This window comes from Pangasianodon hypophthalmus, chromosome 5 (genome assembly GCF_027358585.1).
Source record: "Pangasianodon hypophthalmus isolate fPanHyp1 chromosome 5, fPanHyp1.pri, whole genome shotgun sequence".
Taxonomy (NCBI): domain Eukaryota; kingdom Metazoa; phylum Chordata; class Actinopteri; order Siluriformes; family Pangasiidae; genus Pangasianodon; species Pangasianodon hypophthalmus.
The window spans coordinates 12,337,233-12,360,624 of record NC_069714.1 but is presented as its reverse complement, the minus strand read 5'-3'; the positions used below and the strand labels follow the sequence as shown (position 1 = coordinate 12,360,624).

The 23,392-nt window shown below is 36.9% G+C and overlaps 1 protein-coding gene across 2 annotated transcripts in view; it reads left to right on the top strand.

Annotated features, from left to right (window-relative positions):
• Nucleotides 1-23,392, top strand: part of uxs1 (UDP-glucuronate decarboxylase 1) — a 29,217-nt gene that overhangs the window by 2,574 nt on the left and 3,251 nt on the right. For both annotated transcript variants that reach the window (XM_034304859.2, XM_034304858.2), the window contains 10 exons: nucleotides 2,596-2,623; nucleotides 3,599-3,647; nucleotides 5,829-5,872; nucleotides 7,212-7,272; nucleotides 7,803-7,983; nucleotides 10,180-10,284; nucleotides 11,599-11,658; nucleotides 12,262-12,383; nucleotides 17,293-17,412; nucleotides 17,609-17,652. In XM_034304859.2, coding sequence (XP_034160750.1) covers nucleotides 2,596-2,623; nucleotides 3,599-3,647; nucleotides 5,829-5,872; nucleotides 7,212-7,272; nucleotides 7,803-7,983; nucleotides 10,180-10,284; nucleotides 11,599-11,658; nucleotides 12,262-12,383; nucleotides 17,293-17,412; nucleotides 17,609-17,652 — 814 coding nt within the window. The remainder of the gene's footprint in view (nucleotides 1-2,595; nucleotides 2,624-3,598; nucleotides 3,648-5,828; nucleotides 5,873-7,211; nucleotides 7,273-7,802; nucleotides 7,984-10,179; nucleotides 10,285-11,598; nucleotides 11,659-12,261; nucleotides 12,384-17,292; nucleotides 17,413-17,608; nucleotides 17,653-23,392) is intronic.

Here is a 23,392-nt window from a genome sequence, read left to right as displayed (position 1 = left end):
TCAGCAGTGGGTATCGGCTGACATCAGTGTAATGTCAAATATCATATCAAACATGACAATGCTTCACTAATTTTTTTTGTTTGCTCAGAATCCTCATTATTTAGGTTGAAAATGGTAGCTAACTTAATGTAATGGTAATGTAATGTAACTCATGGTGAGCTAGTTAGTTAGCTAGTTGCAATAATTCATCAATAGAGAATAAGGGAAACAATTAAATATATGAATTCCAGCAGAGGGGATTGTGTAACCATAGTCCTTCTTATTCGAGTCTGGCTAGCACCTGTATTTTCTCTCCATTTGTTTAACTGTAAAGCGAAAGTGTGGTAGTGGGTAAAGAGGTGCAAGTGCTCTCCTGTTCATCAGCGTGGCGCTTCTTTGTCCCATGAGCTTAACACCTCGCTGTATTAACTACCTTAACTACCTCACTGTAGCTTAACCCACTCTCACCTGTATGAGAGTAAAAAAAAACTACATGGCTGCATGTTCCTAATTCTGAAAAGATCATCTGTCATCCACGTATGCTAATGAAAAAAAAAAAAAGTTCTAGCGCCAGCATATTGCGCCTCAGCCAATGTGTGTAGTGCAGCAGGTGGCAGGGTTCAGAATTTTTAGCTGCACACTATGTAGCCAAATGTTTGTGGACACCTGACCACGCGCTTATTGAACATCCAATTCCAGATGAAGCTCCCCCTTTATAAGAGGTTATAATAACCTCCACTCTTCTGGGAAGGCTTTCCACTAGATATTGGAGCACGGCTGTGGAATGGAATTTGTCCATTCAGCTACAATAGCATTAGTGATGGTGCGTTAGGCACTGATGTCGGGTGAAGAGGTCTGGGGTGCAGTCAGCGTTCCAGTTAATCTCAAAGATGTTCAGGTTGGGGAGTTGAGGTCAGGGCTCTGCGCAGGTCACTCGAGTTCTTCCACATCAACCTTGGCAAATCATGTTTTAATGGAGCTTGCTTTGTGCACAGGGGCATTATCATGAAAATATTTGGCAACAGTTTGGGGAAGAACCACATACGGGTGTGATGGTCAGGTGTCCACATACTTATATTTACCAAACGTTTGTCCTGAGAAAGTCAATAAGAAATATTTTTTTTTCTTTTTCTGATTGTTCGAAAAGAAGAATAAAGAATATTTTAGAGGAAAGAGAAAAAACACAGCTGAAGTGACAGAATTCCTTAAATGTTAACATAATAATAACATTCTTTCATTATAGTTATTTTTCTAGTAAGAGGGAACATGGCTCAATCTTTTATTATCTATTGATCACGTTTTCTTGTGTTGTGTTAAAGTTCACCTCAGTTAATACTTTTTCTTTATCCTATCTGATTACTCCAGGCTTGTTATGATTTGAGCATGTGTATTTCAAATTACTTGCATTACCAGTTATAATGACATTTTGGGACGTAAGTGCACTGACTGAAAACAATCATGTGCAATATGGTGCAAAATAAACCACTTCCCCCAACAGCTTTAATAGTGTTTTGCATTTTGCACAAAAATAAAGGCCTGTGCTTTTTTGATGTTGGTTAAGTAAATTATGCATCGACTATAAAAATCCATGTTGATAAATATTCATAATTTGAATTAGTTTTTGTTGACTTATTGTTGCATTGCTGTCTTGCACATAAACACATTAGTACTTAAGCTCAGCTGTTATGATGATCAGTTGCTCTCCGTGGTGCTGAAAATCCTCCTTAATGGTTTATGATTTATCACTGTTTTTATGCAATATTTGAAAAAAGTGTTTGATGGTTAATGCTCAAAACCCTCGTGATGCTGTATCAGGATTTAATTATAGGAACACAGAGAAATTGCTTCCTTTTTCTAGTAGTAAACATTTGCCTTCAAAATCCGTCAGTTTATTTCAGAAGCCAGATTGCATAATGCTTCAGTATCAGTACAATATTCAGTCCTGTTTCAGCTAGCGTAATAAATTGTATTTCCTTGACAATGCAGTTTTCCATTAGAAATAGGTGAAAGGTTTTAGTATTAAAGATGGACTTGAGGTTGTGAGTTCATCTGTCTGATCTTTAAACTATATCGATTATTAGGAATTGACTGATGTATCAGTTGACCAGTAAAACTGCCTGGTTCCACAAATGTATCGCATTAGTGAACATAATGCTGATAAAGCCCAGAAAACATGTCTCTTTTCCAGTGGATGGTGTGGCATGGCACAGCTCTGCAAATTACCTGTAGTCCTTGACACTGCTGACATTTCCATTGCCATGAGAGCTGGGCTTCACTAAGCACTGTGCAGTTTAAATGTGAAAATCATATTCATGAATGTGCTTATTTATTGGCATTTTTGGAAAGTCAGAGGAGCTCATTTTAAAAGACCTAACATAGTATATCATATATATGTGTGTGTATGTATGTATATATATGTATGTGTGTGTGTGTGTGTATATATATATATATATATAATCTCTTAATATCTGAGGTGTATAGCCTACTCTCTGTTTAATCCACAAAGACAGATTGAAATAAGTCTTCTGATATGTTGAATTGCATTGGTGACATGCTGTTAATGTTATTAATGCAAGTTTTCTTGTTTTCCTTTCTTTTCCTTTTTTTTTTTTTTAGCTGTCTGGGGAACCTACACCAACATGAGGTAAAATTGTAACTCAGTTATTCTTTCTGGATACCGTTTATTTTTCTCTGTCTATTTTTGTTTGTTTTATAGTATAAACCTGTTTTAGAAGAAGATTACACACTTTGCAAGTAATACAAGTTTGTCATTATGCTAATGCACAAGTGTATAATAAAAGAAAACCTATGACAAACCTTCCAAGATGGTTTGCTTTGTGCAACATATGCTGGGTCAAAAAATAGTGAGCAGTAAACAAGCAATATCACAAATACATAATGTACAGTATGGATAAATGCAATACAGGATATTTCTGAATCACTTACAGAGATTAAATTGTGATAAGCCAGTGAAGCACATGTTAAAGTTAAGACATGTATCACAGACAGCATTTGGAGAAAGGAGGATAACAGTTTTTTTTTTTTTTTTTAATCTACGTCTGCCTGATCAGAATGAATGGTTTAGGTTCAGCCATTGCATTGTCAGCGCTTGTCATTTAATAATGTGTGCCTGATTTGTTTAATAAGGTTTATATAAATTGAACTTATTCACATGACTACAGTAAACAAAGTGGGGTGTTATTACTTTACAGTGCTCTAACTTTATAACAATACACACAGTGCAAAAAATGCAATAAGCTCTTATTGACATTTGCTATTGACCGCAGTACGATGAACACAGTGCGAACAATTTTATATAAGCACTTGTTGATGCTCAGAGTGCGAGCAGAAAATATTTGCATCTGGTCATTAATTAACCAGTAGAAAAATTAGGAAGTGTAGTTAAACTTTTCCCCCATATTTGACTTGCCATCTCCCACAATGGACCAAACCATCAGGTGGGCTGTATATTATGATGCAGATTATGGGAACTGTGATACCTGAATGCTTTCACCATGCGTTTTTATCATTAATAAACTGTCCTGGATATTCTGGCAGAAAGATGTATGTTGGTATGGGAATAGTGTCTTAAATGTTCATCTATTTCTCTGCCACACAGGTCGATTCAGGAGCATAGTGAGCTGAAGATTGAGCAGAGGATAGATGAGGTGGGTGAAGACAAGCTGTTTATTTCCCACTCTTCACACATTTTGGTTTCTTAGAAAGGATATGTGCATGTCTTTATAATGTATTGGGACATTATCCTCTTGCACTACAAATCTATGCAACACACATACAAGAGGGAAACACTACACTCTATACAGACTGGTGTTGTTATACAGTTAGGTTTAGGTGGAATAAATAAATAACGGTGAAAAGAAAACAGGACATTGCTGTGAAGATGTAGATGTAGGGGACTGTGTCTGAGGGATTCAATTCTATTTTATTTGTATAGCGCTTTTATCAATGGACATTGTCACAAAGGAGCTTTACAGAAATATAGAAATTCAGGATATAAGTGCAGTATGCAATCAGATAGTTATAAATATTGTAATTTAGTGCTCCATAGTCAGTGTGTACATGCTTGTATTGTAAGCCTAGCTAAACATACCAAGTAGCTATATTTAAAGTACAACAGTTAATTATATGAAATTAGGTAGCCAAAATTGTAATCTCAATTAAAATATGAGTAATTGTGCAGCTCTAGCCCTTTATCAAAATTGTTTTTGATTAAATGTGATGTTTCTATTGCATTTATTCTTCCCGGTTTTGTAGAGGCAGTGCAGGTGTAGATGCTGAAATTGTGGAATCATGTACGCATACTTTACAAGCATACACTCACCGAACATTTTATTAGGAACACTATACTAATACTGGGGTAGAGCCTCCCTTTGCTCTCAAAACAGTTCTTCATGGCATGAATTCCACAAGCTGTTGGAAATATTCCTTGGAGATTCTGGTCCATGTTGACATGATTGCATCACACAATTCCTGCAGATTTTTCAGGTGCACTTTCATGCTGCGAATCTCCCACTCTTCCACATCCCAAATGTGTTCTACTGGATTCAGATCCGGTGACTGGGAAGGCCACTGAAGAACACTGAACTCATTGTCATGTTCATGAAACCAGTTTGAGACGACTTTTGCTTTATCATGCTGGAAGTAGCCATTAGAAGATGGGTAAATTGTGGCCATGAAGGGATGCACGTGCTCAGCAACAGTACTCAAATAGGCTGTGGCATTCAAGCGATGGTTGATGGTATTAACAGGCCCAAAGTGTGCCAAGAAAACATTCCATACACCACCTCCACCAGCCATTTGGTGCCAAATTCTGACCCTGTGTGCCTCAGCGGAAATCGAGATTCATCAGACCAGGCTATGTTTTTTCAGTCTTCTATTGTCCAGTTTTGTTGAGCCTGTGCCCACTGCAGCTTTTTGTTCTTGGCTGACAGAAGTGGAACCCGACGTGGTCTTCTGCTGTTGTAGCCCATCTGCCTCAAGGCTTGATGTGCATTCTGAGATGCTTTTCTGTTCACCACGATAGTGTAGAGATGTTATCTGAGTTACTGTAGCCTTTCTGTCAGCTTGAACCAGTCTGACCATTTTCGGTCGACCTCTCTCATCAACAAGACGTTGCTGTCACCAGAACTGCTGCTCACTGGATGTTTTTTGTTTATTGCACCATTCTGAGTAAACGCTAGAGATACTGTGCGTGAAAATCCCAGGATATCAGTCAACAACCATGCCACAGTCAAAATCACTGAGATCATATGTTTTCCCCATTGTGGTTTATGTGAACATTACCCAAAGCTGATGGCCTGTATCTGCATGACTTTATGTTGTACTGCTGCCACAAAATTAGCTGATTTAGATAATTGAATGAATGTGTAGGTGTGCAGGTGTTCCTAATAAACTGCTCAGTGAGTGTACATTAAAGCCAATCACCATTATCTTATCATTACTGATTTGCAGCAGCTGCTCATCAAAGGAAGAAACTGTTTAGCAAATGTGGTGCTCACATCTGCCTGACCTTAGGGATTAAACATATTTTTGCATGCAAATGAAGTGGCACTGTAAAAAGCAAAATATTTTTTTTCCCCTATTGATGTTTGAAGGTTAAACCTTTATTAATCGCTTTTCATATCTGCCTCAATTTGGCCTCCACAGGCAGTTTCCCCTTTAATGACTTTTTTCCTTAACCATAACACTTATTCTTAGACATTCACTACTTAACTATTGAATGAATTTGCATTTATTTACTGTTTGTGATTATATTGTTTTATATGGATTCCTTTTCATCTGTTATGTTGCAGCCTTTTTTTTAAATTTTTTTCTTCTTCTGATTATAGGCTGTTGCACCTTTGAGAGAGAAGATTCGGGATCTTGAGCTCAGGTATATTTGCATTCACTAGTAAATTTAGTTTTTTTTAAACTTAAGTGCCTTCACTGACATGCAGTGCATTTCACTGTCCAGAGCTTTGTATCTGCTTTTCAGCTTGGACAACTTATAGAGTATGGTCAGCGTGCAGCACAAATAAGTGGACTGACGCACAAATAGACAAACTTGTCCTTTATTAATGGTTTCTGTATTTTTTTTTTTATTAAACATGAAGTCATACTAAGTGATAACTGTCTCATATACACAGATCAGCCATAACATTAAAACCACCATGCCTAATATTGTGTAGGTCATTGTGTGCCACCAGAACAGCTCTGCTTTCACTTCACCTGTCAGTGGTTTAAATGTTATGACTGATCCGTGCACATGGATGCGTAAATACAACATGTGAGATATATTCCAAGCTTGGGGAATATTCTGCTGCCACTAAAGGATTACTAGGATTAACATGTTTGCCTGTTACTGCTAACATTAATTCAAGTGCAAGGTCTTTTGTTTACCAGTGAAATGATGCATGTAGTGAAAAGGGTGACACTTTTTACAGCACCTTTTTGTGGGCACAGTTGCCCTGGTGTATAAAAATATTTCACTTTCAATAAGGATTTATAATAAGGATCTTTTACGTCTTGCTCTTGGAGTGATCTTTGTTGGTCGACCATTCCTTAGGAGGGTAACAGTGGTCTTGAATTTCCTCCATTTGTAAACAGTCTGTCTGACGATGGATTGGTGGAGTCTAAACTCTTTAGAGATGGGTTTGTAACCATTTCTAGCCTGATGAGCATCAACAACTTTTTCTGAGGTCCTCAGAAATCTCCTTTGTCTGGGCCGTGATACACTTCCACATACTTGTTGTGAAGATCAGACTTTCTTTAAATAAAATAGGGTGCTCACTCACACCTGATTGACATCCCATTTATTGAAAACACATGACTCTAATTTCACCTTCAATTTAACTGCTAATCCTAGAGGTTCACATACTTCTGCCTCTCACAGATATATAATATTGGATCATTTTCCTCAATATATAATGAGCAAGCATAATATTTTTGTCTCATTTGTTTAACTGGGTTCTCTTTGTCTACTTTTAGCACTTGTGTGAAAATCTGATGATGTTTTAGGTCATATTTATGCAGATATATAGAAAATTCTAAAGGGTTCATACACTTTCAAGCTCCACTGTATGTTAATGTCAAGCCCACAATTATTCACCTCTTCTTCCTGAAACAGTTACAGCATTTGCATTAAATGTTTTTTGTCCTTACTCATATGTTGCTCATGTTAGACTTTCAGTTGGGATCAATTTTTTCCTCAAACCTTGTTTGTTATTTTCCAGTTTAACACAAAAGTATCCACCTGTGAAGTTTCTCTCTGAGAAGGATCGCAAGAGGATTTTGGTAAGAACTCTCTCTCATACCATTTTGATTAGCTGTTTTCACTAAGGTCCAGACTGGAGGCCCAGGAGTGTTATGTAATTATTACGGCAGTCTGTATAATCTGTGATGTCTCATATGTGCCACTCAGAAGTGCTCCATTTTCTCCTACAAATTGAATTAGAACAAGTCAATACTGAGGACATGAACTCCCTTGTAATGGAAGTGTTGTCACATTTTTGTCACATCTGTAGCAATGTAGTGCACTAAATGAATGACGCAAGTGAACAGTTATTGAATTGTAGTCTATAGAGATGGCACAGAGAAGTGGCAGGGATACGAGGAAATTAGTATAATTTGATTTGACATGGGTAATTTAGCATGTGAGTAGTACAGGATTATATGATGTGTAGAGGCTCTTAATAAGTTGAAAGAATGGATGGAAGACATCCAGACGTATTTAGTGTCACATGCTAGGATTCCTTACGGAAGCTAACCCTTGCATTCAACATCTGTTTTGAATTAGTCATTTAATAGGCTTTCTCTGGCTGCAGATCACTGGTGGTGCAGGCTTTGTGGGCTCCCACCTGACTGATAAACTGATGATGGACGGTCATGAAGTGACTGTGGTCGATAACTTTTTTACCGGCCGCAAGCGTAATGTAGAGCACTGGATTGGCCATGAGAACTTCGAGCTCATCAACCATGATGTGGTGGAACCGCTCTATATTGAAGGTGAGTATTCCCATGCTCCTACACTTTCTGGAATATTATTAAAAGGAAAATCGTCCTGGTATTTTAATGAGGTCTTAAATTCTTTGCACAGGGGGATATTTGGATGTGGCTATGTAGATAACATTACTGATGAATAGCTGTAATCCTGTCAAAACAACAAGGTCTTAACATTGTAGAGCATACGCAATGATAAAGGTGCTGTGATTAATGATTATACAGAAGATTTTCACATGGAACCATATAAGAAAATTGTTCTCTCTCAAATTTTCCGGTGCAGAAATCATGCGTCAATAATACTATAATGCTGCAATAGTATGTAGTTTTGAAATTAGTGTCTTTCTTGTAAAAGTAACACTACGTACTCAGCAAATAATGTACTTCAATAGAACAAATTATTTTGCCTACTGAGTAAAAATGGGGCAGTGGCTGTTCTTTGACAAGTTTAGGTTGTGTACTAACACTAAAACAGACATTGCTTTCATATAAGTTCTTTTTTCCTCAATTTGTTCAGACATTCTGTTCATGTGGCAGTTTTATGGTATTTGTATTCATGATGTCAGACTTTTTTCTTTCCCCTGGGTTTCTAGGGATAGGTACCTATGCTACATGTTACCTGTGTGAACAGATGTGAACGGGTGCAAAACCATTTCGTTATCTGATCACTCAGACCACATTTGCACCACATTTGACACACATAACAGGTTGATTTTTTTTTTTTTTTGTCTGCAGATTGAACGTTTTGCATACATTATGTGAATTAAATTCTCTATATTAAAAGGTGCATACTGGCCACAACATGTCTCCTCTCATACACACATTTCTTCTTACCATTCTTAACATGATTTCTGCATGCTACTACTGTATATAGGCTATTTATGTAAATTGGTCTACTAATTCACACAGCTATTCTTTTATTTATAACAATATACGTAATTATACCAGAGAAATTTAGCATCTTGGTGAAATAATGATTTAAGGAAATGGCATTTTAATACTTTAATGCAATCATATGATGCATTCATGACACATGAAAATATCAGGTGTGAACAGCTATCTAACTTGTCTGTCCACTTGGGATTGAAGCCTCAATTTAGCTGTCTTTTATAACACTGACTCTCTAGACAAGTCACTAGTCTCTAGACTTGTGTAGACTTTCTTCTAAACGCAATGCAGTTAAATGTGATTGTGTTGGATGTGCCTGTTACCTTATCTCGTTTGTAACATATGTCAGCTTTAATGCTTCTCTATTCTATTAGTAGATTCAGAAATTGATATGCCTTTGTCATGTCACCAAAACCTACTAGAACACTGTATGCTTTTTCTGTCTAAAATAGATTTGTTGTAACATTTGTTTATCATGCATTTATGTAACTTATACTAGTTCTTTACCACCAGTCTGTCCACTACAGACCTGAATTTTCAGTTACTAGTCCATAGCTGACATTGATCATGGCAGCATGGTGCCTCCTCATTATTATGTTTATTATTTATCTTGAAACCGAATGTGTTTTTTTTTTTCCCCCCACATTTTCTATTCATCCACTTTTCTGTTAACATGGGCTTAGCGAAGAGGCGTGTGTGTGTGTGTTTGCGCACGCGTGCCTGTGCATACCTCCAGTATTGACTGCACTTACCCTTGCTCTCATTCATTCAGTGTTCTACAATTGAAAGAGCATTATAGCAGTCATTCTAGAGTTTTCCAATAATAAATAAATATGTAAATAAAAAAAAAAAGCTTGACAGAACCTGTCTTGTTGCACCAGATTAGATTTCAAATTGAAATCGCTTTCCCTGTATGCCTGTGTTTAGGTACATAAATTAGTCCAGATGATGCAGTCGATTTTACAGACTACAGTAAATACAATGGTCTTCCAAGACAAAAACTAGCATTATTTGATATTCACCCATATCACAGGCTAAGATCGTATGTTGTCCTTCGATATCCATAGCAAGCATATATGGAATTAACCAAACAGCCATAAAAATTATGAATAAATTATTGTGGTCCATATTTGTGTTTTATTGATCGTTATACCAGATATGCTCCTGTTTGGATAATTATTTCATATAGATTTATACATACAGTATTTTAAATGAGTTTAGCAGAATGCAACTTTAGAGAAGATTAAGATGATGCATAGCTGTTTCCAATGTATACTGAAGCATTTTACCATTCTGTTTTTTTTTTCTTTTTAGTGGATCAGATCTATCACTTGGCCTCTCCTGCATCACCTCCCAATTACATGTATAATCCCATCAAAACCCTAAAAACCAACACTATTGGCACTCTTAATATGCTTGGTAAGTATTGTCACACAACATTCATATCATGCGATAGCAGAGTGTATGCTGGGTATTTGTGTGTGTCCTGAAAAAGAGAAATCAAACCACTTCTTTCTAACTTCCGTTGTGGTTTTCCTTTACTCTCCAAATTTCCCTTCACCCAATCCTATATTAGCTTCTCCAGCCTCAAACAGCAGGAAGAAAGAAGCCAAAGGAGTTCTGCACTCTTTGTGAATTTACCTTTATTGTACTTTGTACTGAGTTTGTATTATGTAAAGTGGGTTATTGGCTGTGTTAAAGCTCTTCATTGTTCAGCAGCTGTGTCTTGACTCCTTGCCTTATCCTTTGCCTTGTCCTGATGTAGTGTAATTGTGAATGCAAGGACACTACCTCCTTCCTACCTGTATTTTTCCTCCATTAGAAGAACAAATCACTTTGTTACACAAGCAGCCATGTTTGTTAGTAGCAAGTTTCTTGGTCTCGACTGCAACGAGATAATTTGCAATAAGAGCTATAAAATATGTGTATATTTCCATCTTAGATAATTCAGACCTGCCTTTATACATTTTATGTAGGAATTCTGCATTTTAATATCAGAGTGTGCTGCTTCATGTTATCACTCAAAAAAAAAAAAAAAAATCCCCCAAACAAAAATAAATGTGAATCTGGAATGATTTGCACAGCTGTACTGAAGTCTACGGTATTAACTGATGCCCTAAAAGCTCTGCCACCTTCCTTCAATCTCGCATTAGTAAGCTCTCATCTCATCTGGATTTTGTCACGTGAAAGATTCAAGTTTGGAGTTTGTTAATGTGAAATAAAATGTATAATGTATGTCTGACTTAGTCAACATTTAGATAAATATATATTTATAATAATAACTAATCCCTAGTTATTAATCACTAATTAATATTATTAGGTATACCCCTTAAAACTTTCATCTGAAAATATAAAAAAATGGCACTTTTGAAATAATTTAAGACTTGAGAAATAATTTCAATAATAATTAGAAAGTGATTAAAAATGCTGTTTGCTTTCCTGTGCCACTCGTCAGCACAGACTCAAACGGTGCTTTCAAGCCCATTGCAGACTGGAGTGTGCCTATAGGGTTTATACTGGGAGAGATTGGTGCCTTATGGAATTCTGGATTAATAGTCACTGAAGCATATTTGTGCTCTAAGTCTATTTTTCTCTGGGCCTTGATTGTCATTTATACTGAATCTGGGTTAGGCGACTCTTGTGGCTCATGATTGCTGTTTTTTGTTTAACAAAGTAAACAATTGATCCAGCTGACAATAGAGGATTAATTTTCATGTCTCTCTTTATCCTCAGGTCTGGCGAAGCGTGTGGGTGCTCGACTACTTCTTGCATCCACGTCAGAGGTTTATGGAGGTATGGGAATATCATTAAATAATGAAAGTGTTCATCTAAGCATTGCACATGTAAACACAATCAAAATCAAATAAGGTGCATAAACAGTGCCATCTTAAACAAAATTTATCATCATGCTTTTTAAAGACTTCCATTTTTTGCTCAGTTTGAGATGATAGAATCTGGTGTTATTCAGCTGAAATTATTGCCTATTTTCAGTGAAGCTTTTGAGAAAACTGAGCTTAAGGACACTGCTATGATTTGAAACAAAGAGACAAGTGTTGTGTGGTGATCTGAAGCTGGAGGACACGGTTAATGTCTATCTCACTCTGACACTCAGATTGACTCCCTTATAATGAGACACACACTCTCTCACACACTCTCTCTCACACACGCACACACGCATACACGCATATGCACTGTTGCTGGTTCATAGCTTACCCTCTCTCTCAGTGCATTGTTCAGCTGGCTAGACCCAGCAGGGTGTGTGACAGTGAGCTTCCTAGGGCTGTCCACTGTATTTATGTGTATGCATGTTCATGAGTTCGTGAGTAATTGGACAGCTTATCATATCAAATTAACATGTAGGTAAATGATTTGCCCTGTGTGTATGTATACATGTAGATCCAGAGGTGCATCCTCAGAATGAAGACTATTGGGGTCATGTGAACCCGATCGGCCCGAGGGCTTGTTATGATGAAGGGAAGCGCGTGGCTGAAACTATGTGTTATGCATACATGAAACAGGTATGTCTGATAGTGTTACTAATACTGTTTTAATAAATAATGAATTTATATAGTTTCCTTTTGCTGGAAGAGGAAAAGAGGAAAACTGGTCTTTATAGGGGGTAAAGAATACTAGTTGAGCCGACTAATGAATCCTAGCAGGAACTCAATCTCGTCATGTTTATTTGATAGCAGACCTGCCAGTCTTTACATAATTTTGTGTAAAGAATATCTGCATGTTTTTTTGTGATCAGTTTTTTTAAAATAAATTTTTATCTTGTTACATAAGAATCCCAGAGAGTGTCAAAAGATAAACACAGATTACAGTAACAGCAATCACAAAAAGACATCACACCAAATGGAAAAATTAAAATGCATCATACACGGTGGGTTATAAAGGGCATACATTTCAGTTGTCACTGGTTAGGTCCTTCACAATCAATGTAATCCTTGTCTGTGCCTTTACTGTAGCTGGCTTGGCCTTTTTAATCACTGCAGTGGTTTGTCTTCATGAAACTATGTTATACTAAAATAAAAGCCATTGCCTAAACATATTTATACCTGAATTGTACCATTTGTGTAATATGGTCTTTTTTTCCAGCCCTTATGCCAATGAAAACTATCCACTTCTTAGTCAGTGTAAAGGTAAAAGAGCTGTCATCACGTAATAAACTATAATAAACAGGGATTTTCCCTAAGGGTGTTCTTATCAGATCTTACAATCTCGACAATACACATTCCCAAAATTGGTTGATAATGCAGTCCCAAAACATATACAAAGTTCCAGTATCACTACATATTGGTACAATAAGGAGTGGAAACCCTAACCATTGTATACCATATGTATGGTGTAGTTTGTATGAGCCTGTGCCACATTTGGAGAAATGAGACATAAACCAATTAGTCATTGGATGTGAACTAATTGGATTATCCCAGGGGACCCCATAGGTTTTCACAGTTGATCTCAGTCTGATATATAAAAAGAATGATGTCCACGGGATGGTGAATATGCCTTTTAACTCTAAGATATTACACAGACCCAAATCACTGAGCTAATCATTACATGTAAACATGCTTTTATTTCTCCAAGCAGGATATGTAAGTGGTTGTACACCAGACAGGAGATTGTGGTTATTCCATGATGGCATGGATGAATGGAATTTATTATTTTATTATTAATTTATTAATTTAATTATTATTTTGTTTTATTATTCCATTATTTTATCAGCTGCCCACCACGCCTTCTGAGTAGTAGAAGTAATAGGACCAAATCTAAGCAAAAGATTCTACGCATTATTCCTCTGGAGGTTTGGCAGTTCTGTGTTAGGTTTCTTGCTAAACATTGAGCTTTGCTTTACTATATTGGCTCATTTTTGCTTAATTTCATAACAGCATTTGTCTGGTGCTTTTCAATCTGGCCAGAGCTTTAAGAAGAATTATTTCAGTAAGAAGTATTTCATATGCGTTGGAGCCTTAGAGTTGCAGTGCAGTCTTGCCATGAGAGAAAAACATACTGTACCGTAATTTGGCTTCGAATAAGACAGGGAGGACAAAAACCTCAAGTTGGTTAAATAAACACTCCTTATCTATCTAGAGCAGTGTGCAGAACTCACTGTGTACTTACTGACATTTGGTGAGTCCAGAACTAAGTTTCTGGGTCTGTGGTCACGTGTCTGTTTTGTTCTGCATTTACATCTGCATTTGTATGGAGCTTGGAAGCAGACAAAAGTATTTGAATGTGAATTTTGTATATTTGAATAATATACACATCACATTAAATTCTCTCTCTCTCTCTGTCATGAAAATCCAATGTGGCATCTTTTATCTTGGTAAAGTAACAGCTTTCCAGGAATGCAAACTGCCACAGTACTACAAGACATAAAAGAATCTGTTACTCATCCCCTGCAGTTTTTTTTTTTTTTTTTTTCCCCAACTTGTATATTTTTCTGTATTTGGTTTTTAAAATGGTTTTCTTTATTAGGCTCATATGTTAGATACCTATGACAAAACTTAAATTGATGTTACTATTTTATTAAGTACAGCTATTGCCACAATTTTCCTCCTTGCAACTATAGATGATAGATTTCAGCTTTTTATTAGCTACACAGTCTTCACAGCTGCCGTGCAAAATAACAGAAACAAACAGCAAAACACCAGGTGGAACCCACATAGGCCATTTGGGGTAAACAGAAAACTGTACATTTTATTTTACCCAAACTGTTCCTTTAAAAAAATACAGCTAATGCTTCTGCTTTCTTGTGGTCTGTGATATACAGTCCCCTCCAAAAGTACTGGAATGGCAAGGCCAATTCTTATGTTTTTGCTATACACTGAAGGCATTTGGGTTTGAGATCAAAAGATGAATGAGACGATAGATCAGAATGTCAGCTTTCATTTCATTCATTTACATATAGATGTGTTAAACAACTTACAACATGGCACCTTTTGTTTGAATCCACCCATTTTTCAAGTGATCAAAAATATTGGAACATGTGACTGACAAGTGTTTGTTATCCAGGTGTGCCCTGTTAGTCTGATTGTTTAAACAATTAATAGCTCTGAATGTCTACTCCTAGTTTGAGCTCTTGGTTTTATCTACGAAGACTGCTGTTGTTGTTAGAAAGGATAAACCAACATGTAGGCCAGAGAGCTGTCTGTGGGAGAAAAGTCATTTCGAAGCTGAGGAAAGAGGGAAAATTGATCAGAGCCATTGCACAAGCGTACTTTCAGAAGAGAGCTTGGATTATGGCTGCTCTGCTGATTTCATTTCCTTACTATTGATTATACACTCTTCTGAGGACACTATTAAATGAAACAGTTCCATTATACTCTAGGAAAAAGAACAGAAACATGTGATTGAGGTATATTAGATGTTGCAGTCATGGATTGTTTGAGATGTGGCCTCTGTCACTTCATATATGCTAAAGTCCTTGAGGAACATGGTAAGCAATTTAAATGGAAAATTGGGTGGATGTAAAATGTGGACGTAAAAATTTTGCCAAAAACAATTTTTTTCTTGACAGTGTTGGTCTTCCTTAAAGCCTTATGTGTGAACATCCATCTGAGTGATTGGCAGCAGCCTTTGGTGGATCAGGCTGGGTCTGATATCTTCTTGTCACTTCATCAGTTAATTTCCTATCTCCTTCACCACAGCCGAAGCCTTACTTGCTGTGTAATTTCATCATATTCTCAGCCTTTCATACATGCATAGAATTGCATGACCGTCATGGAAACATTTTTAGAAGGACAGATAACAGAATAGACCAGAGTTTATCTATAGTCATTTTCTTTTTCTCCTTTACAATTCAGTGATTTCAGATTGAGCACAACATATGTACTTTTAATGCTTTGTGTTCTACGTTGATAAATAAACATCATACAGTCTCCATATGAACACATACCAGAATACCATCCAAATACACAATACCATCCAAACAAATACCACAGGTTGCTTTTTTAAAGTTGTTTTTAAGACAATTTCTACACTTTGCTTGCATGTGAGGCAGAGCTGAATGGGTCATTTTTCTTCTAAATATTTTCCTAATGATTTCCTGGTGTGAGTCTAATCCTCCAGCTATTTAAAGATCCACAATTCATCCATTTAAATCATCCTTTTTCTCCTTGGATTCTTTGTTGACTGTTTTTGGCCATGTCTTATTTAAATGATATAATATTAGGTGTTAGCCTACTACTACTGTGCCATTCTCTCTGTTTTTTTTTTTTTCGCCTTCCTTTTTTAATCCTCTGTTAAGTTAGGGAATGTATTGGAGCAGCAGCTATAAAAAATGGAGATTTGTCACCAGTGAGCCCCCTTTGTCGCCTCAGGGTAGTCTCTTATTAGCAAACTGTCATCACATATTTCAGGTTCTCTTGCCATCTCCTTGTCTAATCAGGTTATAATCAGATTACATCTCACATGCACTTATACCACTTTGCCTCTCAACTCGCGCAAGTGTGAACACACTGACGCGCATATACACTGATCAGCCATGACATTAAATCCACCTGCCTAATATTGTGTAGGTTCCTCTTGTGCCACCAAAACAGCTCTGACCAGATCAGATTGAAATCTGAGAAATTTGGAGGCCAAGTCAGCATCTTGAACTCTTTGTTACATTCCTCAAACCATTCCTGAGCAATTTTTGCGGTGTGGCAGGGCACATTATCCTGTGTGTTCTGACACCTTTTCTATCAGAGCCAGCATTAACTTTTTCAGCAATTTGTGCTACAGTAGCTCTTCTGTGGGATCGGACCAGATGGGCTAGCCTTCGCTCCCCAAGAGCATCAGTGAGCCTTGGTGCCCAATTTTGATAGTTACTGACCACTGCATACTGGGAACACCCCACAAGACTGGCTGTTTTACAGACGCTCTGACCCAGTTGTCTAGCCATCACAATTTGGCCCTTGTTAAAGTTGCTCAGGTCCTTACGCTTGCCCATTTTTCCTGCTTCCAACACATGACTGTTCACTTGCTGCCTAATCTATCCCACCCCTTGACAGGTGCCATATATATATGTATATATTTTATTTGTATAGTGTTTTTAACAAATTTGTCACAAAGCAGCTGTACAGAAATATCAATTCAGGATATAAATTTTAAATTTATGAATTTATCACTAATGAGCAAGCCAGAGGCGACAGTGGCAAGGGAAAAACTCCCTGAGACGATATGAGGGAGAAACCTTGAGAGGAACCAAAAGGGAACCCAGCCTCATCTGGGTGATAACGGATAGTACAATTGTAGATAAATCCTCTATAACAGTGTACTATATGGACAAGTAGTGCAGTTGTGCAACTAGTAAATTCTTCACTGTTTTCACAAGAAGTCCGTGTGTGTGTGTGTGTGTGTGTGTGAGTTTACGTATGTATGTATGTATGTATGTATATGTGTATATGTATATATAAAATGTTTGTGTGTATATCTCTTCAGGAGGGGGTAGAGGTGCGAGTAGCACGGATCTTCAACACATTCGGTTCTCGGATGCATATGAATGATGGCCGGGTGGTTAGTAACTTCATCTTGCAGGCTTTACAGGGGGAGCCCCTGACGGTGAGCTTCTACACACACTGCTCTAAAGTAACACATTGTACTGGTGGCCAAAGATTTTATTTATTTTATTTTTTTTATGCTGCACCGCTATGTAACATACCATAATAGCTCTTAGAAGCAAGTGTTTTGGTGTATTGAGAATTGAACCTCTAATGTTAATGTCATTCTAATGTATGCTCTTCTTTGTTTTCTTTAGGTTTATGGTTCAGGATCTCAGACCAGAGCATTTCAGTATGTCAGGTAAGCCGTCAGAAAGTTTAAGATCAGCATTCGCTCACATGTTCACTGTGGTCTGACTAGCACAATACTGATTAATGTCGCTGATTCACACAAGCACATACAAGTATATAAGCTATGTAGAAAGGCTAATACTGGTTTGCTAGCTAGTAGTAGTCCTATGTTTGGTAGTAAAAAAGACTTTAAAATGTTCTGTTCCCCCGAGTTTACTATCAGCCTAAACTAGTAACCTTTGGTACTGTACTGGCACCAAAGCCTCTGATTCTGGTGATTGACTGTCTTAAGTAGCTTGTGCCATTTTTTAAAATTTGATTCATTTATTGATTGTAGTCAGATGTCCTTCCTATATGTCCATGTATGATATAAATAATCCTGCTCATTACAACTGACCTGATGCAACACAAGTTTGACATGAACTATTCCTTGTGCAGCTTTTTTGACTGAGCTTTGAGCTTGTGTTGCATTCTTTTTTTCCTCTCTCTTTTTTTCTTTTTTTTTTTTTTGGAAGAAATAGAAAATACAATTGCTGCTGATGGATTATTGATACAAGACAGAGACAGAGCTGATTCAAAAGGTGTTGCAGTATCTGTATATAGCCTGATAATACTTTGCTTTGATGGAGAGCAATTTGTCTGTCTATTAGTGGTTTGTAGAGGAAGACAGTTGTTCTATGGAAACAACAAGTGATGTTATCTGACCCAGAGGTGGAGTAAAGCAAGACATAATGCCAGAGAATCTGAATGTGCCAGTGCTATAGTTCGACACATTGCATGTTTCAGCATATGCTCATTTCAATATTTTAGTCACAACCAGCTGTCATGTTTATAGTGTATATATTGCATTGGATGATAATAATAATACTATACAGTATTGGAGAGTTCTATTTCTGTTTGAATTTCTATTTTTAATCATTTAATCATTCAATCACCAAACTACTGAATAATTTGATGGTTTATTAGAACAATCCCTGGAAAGTTCACTTTAATGATAATCAGGCAATTGCTGATAATTTAGGACTATTAGTCAACAAAACAAAGGCCAACAACAAAAAACATCTTCACTAAAGCCCAGATAATGTACAAACATGCATACTCTTGTGTTTTTTGTAGTTGATCCAACTTTTGGCAACGCGTTTAAGTTTTAGCTCTAAAAACATTCATTTCTAGATGAATACGTGGTTAGCATATATATTATTTAGTTTGCTGCCTGCATGAAAACAGATATTTTGCTGAAAATGTCTACTTAACAAAATCAGACAGATTTTTATATATGTGTACCCGTATACTGACCGCAGCTGAGGCCAGCTTGCACCTCACAAGAGTTAATTCATTCAGAATAGGCAATCTCTTCAAACAGCACTCAGATAATCACATGTAAACCTGCTGACCCCATCAGAAATCAATCAGATAAAGCAGTAGATTACCTTACCCAGCTTCAGCAGCTTCACTAGCCTTCTTTTTTTTTTTTTTAAATCCAAAGACTGTCTTATGGCAAAGCTTGCTTCCAGTTTTGCATTTTGTCATTAATCTGATTTGATTTACCATTGACTTGAAAAATAATGTGGTAGCTAAATAATGTGGTAACCTGATTAATGGAACATAGCTTAATTAAAATATATTTAATTGACTAAATTCACTGCTTAGCTCCGGATAGTCTACCTGGTTTTTTTTTGTCTTTTTAAAGAAAGTCCACTGATTTTGTTATAGCTATATGTGTTTCCTTTAGCTTTTCTGAACGTTGAAACTGTAGTGCTGCAGTGTTAAGCCAGTGATGAATTACACATTTCTATCAGGGTTCTCAGATCAACTAAAGGCAGGATATTCTTAATCCAATCTGGAAACAAATAATGTTATGATGTGATTGGATTGAACAGTCAACCTGATTTTCATGGCCACCTCCTTTCCTTTTCTCTATGGACATTGCCAGGAAATCACGTAATAGTTGAAAAACAGGTCATGATTGAATAGCACTGATTTCCCAAAATTCAATTTAAGCAACAGCCTATCAGTTCTGGGGTGGCCAGTGATATTTCAGGGGTGACCACATCTCTGCCCCTGAGTCTGTATGAATTTCTGCCAAGGGCAGACATTAGAGCCATCATAGGCAATTATTTAAAATAAATAAATAAATAAATACTGTATCAGAAAGGCAAAAATTTAACCTCAACGTACAGTGTTTGATTAACTAGTTTTGCCCGAATAGAGCAGCAAGAACCTTAAATGCATTCTGTCTTTCTAAATGATCTCAGGGAAAATGACTTCACTTCCTTAAATTCATTTATCAAGCATTAAAAGTTTGTGTTAAATGACCTTATTTGGCTTAGGCTCAGTCTAAAGATTTAGAATCACTCTTTCTGCATGAGAGCTTCCTCATATTCAGTCTCGCACCTCAGTGTGTGCAGATGCAGACACTGAAAAGTAGCAGTATTCCAGTAGGTGCTCAGTCTCATTCTGGCAAGTTGGAAACCTTTTGAAAGACTTTGCAAACACTCAGTGTTGGGTAGTTTGGGCGAAGTGTTCAACACAAGAATCTTTGTTGTGAGTCATCCCAAGATACAGGTTATAAGATGTTGGCTGTTTGTACTATTGGCTAAATGAATGCATTCATACTGCAGAAAAAAAGATATAGGATATGACCAAAGCTGTTCCAAAATAGGAGCCCATCAGTGTCCGGCAGCTCTTTATAGGGAGTTCTGACAGGAAGAAAAATTGGCAATAAAGTCAGTTTCTCTCTTCTGAGACTTTCACTGCTGGTCAGTGTCTGATGGAGTAAGAGAGTTGTTTGCTGCAATTTTTGATGCATTTTAAGCGAAATAGAAAAGAATATTTAAACTGCTGTGCTGTGACAGTGAGGATGACTGTAGGTAGGGTTACAAGTTCCGAAAGTGTTTGGAAAGTAACATTTGAGAAGCTATTGTAGAACCAGCGATTCGCTAGACACAGTACAGTGCAAGACTGCAATTTGATACTTTAGACACATTGTGAATAGCAGTAAGTCTGCCAAACATACAGTGGATATACAATGTCTACACACCCTGGTTAAAATTACAGGATTTTCTGGTACAAAATAATGAAACCAAGATAAATTGTCACATCATTTTCCCCCTTTAACGTGATCCAGCAACCAACAAAATTCAAGTGAAAAACAACTAGAAACATTTTAGGGAAAAAAAGGAAAAACCTACAGTTACCTGGCTGCATAAATGGTTGCATGTGACTGTGTTCAGAATGAACCAATCACATTCAAATTCATGTTCAACAGTAATTATCATACGCCTGTCATCAATAAAGTTATTCTGATTAACCCCAAATAAAGATCAGCCATTTCTGTAGGATTTTCTTGACATGATCTTGGTTTCATCTGACTGACTTGGCTCTCATTGTTGAAAGGTATCGATCAGGACAGGGGTACAAAAGAATTTCCAAAACATTAGATGTACTAAGGAACACTGTAAAGGCCATCATCAACAAGTGGAGAAAATGGGGCACCACAGTGACATCACCAAGAACAGGACATCCCTCCAAAATTGATGAAAAGACCCGAAGAAAACTTATCAAGGAGGCTGCCAAGAGACCTACAGCAACATTAAAGTAGAGGCAGGAATATCTGGCAAGTACTGGTCACTCCCTGCTTGTGACAACAATTTCTCGTATTCTTCACATGTCTGGGCTATGGGGTAGGGTGGCTAGACAAAGATATCTAAAAGATATGTTAGGTGCAAACACAAGACAGCTCAATGAACACCAAACCCAGGGTGAAGCATCATGCTATGAGGCTGCTTCTCTTCAGCTGGCACTGGTCACTGGTCACTCTAGTCAAGATAGAGGGAATCATGGATAGCAATCTATTTTTTGGCACAAAACCTGCAGGTCTCTGTTCGACAGTTGAAGATGTAAAATTCAAGTATGACAACGACCCAAATCACAAATCCAAGTCAACTGAGGAATGGCTTCAGAAGAAGAAGATCAGCGTTTTGGAATGGCCCAGTCAGAGCCCAGATCTAAATCCTATCGAAAACCTGTGGAATGACTTGAAGATGGCTGTGCACAGGAGATCCCCTCGCAATTTGATGGATATGGAGCATTTTTGCAAGGAAGAGTGGAATAAAATTGGCAAATCAAGATGTACTATGTTGGTAGACTCTTATCCAGAAAGACAGAGTGGTGTATTACAAGCAAAATGTGCTTTAAAAAAGTATTAGTTAAAGGGTGTGCACACTTGTGAACCAGGTAAAAATTTATTTATTTATTTATTTATTTATTTATTTTTTTTTTTTTAACCTCTCTCTCTCTGAAGCATTTCTACTTGTTTTTCACTTTTCTTTGTTTCATTGAATTTTCTTTGTAGCCATGTCACATTAAGTTGGAAAAAAGATCTGACACGATTTATCTCATTTTCTTTCATTTTATTTCATTCACAATAACTGGCAATTTTAACAGGGCTGTGTAGACATTTTATATCCGTTGTATTCGCATTATTATTCTTTTTTTGATTTACTATTTTGTAATTTATTTTATGATTTATTATTTTATAATTTATTAAAAATTATTCCTTACCTGATGTATATACAGTATTTTACCATCATTTCTGTGGGTAATAATAATAACAATAATAATAATAATAAATTGGTTTGTTTTTGGACAGTCTTATGAAAACAATAAAGGTTTTATCTTAATGGTTACAATGTTTTTAAAGCCAGAGAACCTACGAGGACGACTAAGGCTTTTGTGCCACTGGTATTTGGTATAGAAAAGATAATTGCTTGACTTGGACGATTGCTTGAATTGGTTGAAAATTGCTCAATTGCTTGATATAGAATAGACTGTTGCTTGATGGCACTTGGTGGATGACCTTCGGTACCTTTTGTTGAAAGAAAGTAAGAGCAATAGTTAAAGGAATAATGGCAGAAGACTTTTTTATGAAAATCACTACATAAATAAAAGGAAAAGGAATAATGGCAGAAAACATTTTATGAAAATGACTACATAAATAAAAGGAATTATCATTACAATATCATCTAGGTCTGCTACTTAATACTGAAATGATAATTCCTTTTATTTATGTAGTCATTTTCATATTCAAGGTTTCTTTACACTAATGAATAAAAAAATCAGAAATCTAGTAGGAAGAGAGGTGGAAGAGAGACGAGATTTTCGGTTGTGTCTTAAGAGAGCAGTTACGCAGCTCTGATGTTCCTTACACAGCTGTTGTCCTGGTCCATGACAGAGTTGGTGTGTGTGTGTGTGGCTCTGTCTTTGTCTGTCTGTCTGTTTGTGTTGAGGCTGCTATGGTTCTGCGACTATTGCTGAAAAAACAACTTGCATGTACTGACAAACTGCATATCTACAAATGGGTTATAATCAGTATTTATATACCTACAGTCACAGGCCATTTTAATAGGAACACTTGCACCCCTGCTCATTAATGCATTTTCCAGTCAGCCACTCATCTGGTAGCAGTGTAATGCATATAACGCATGCAGATACAGGTTACTCGCTACAGTTCATCGCTTCAGCAGTTTTTGGAATACTCAATCCAGCCCACCTGACCATCAAGCATGCCATAGTTAAAGTCACTGAGATCACATTTTTCCACTTTCTGATGTTTGATATGAACACTAACTGAAGCTCTGGACCTGTATCTGCATGATGTTATGCACTGCACTGCTGCCACATGATTGGCTGATTGGGTAATTGCATGAATGAACAAAAGTAGAGGTGTTCCTAGTAAAGTGGCTGGTGAA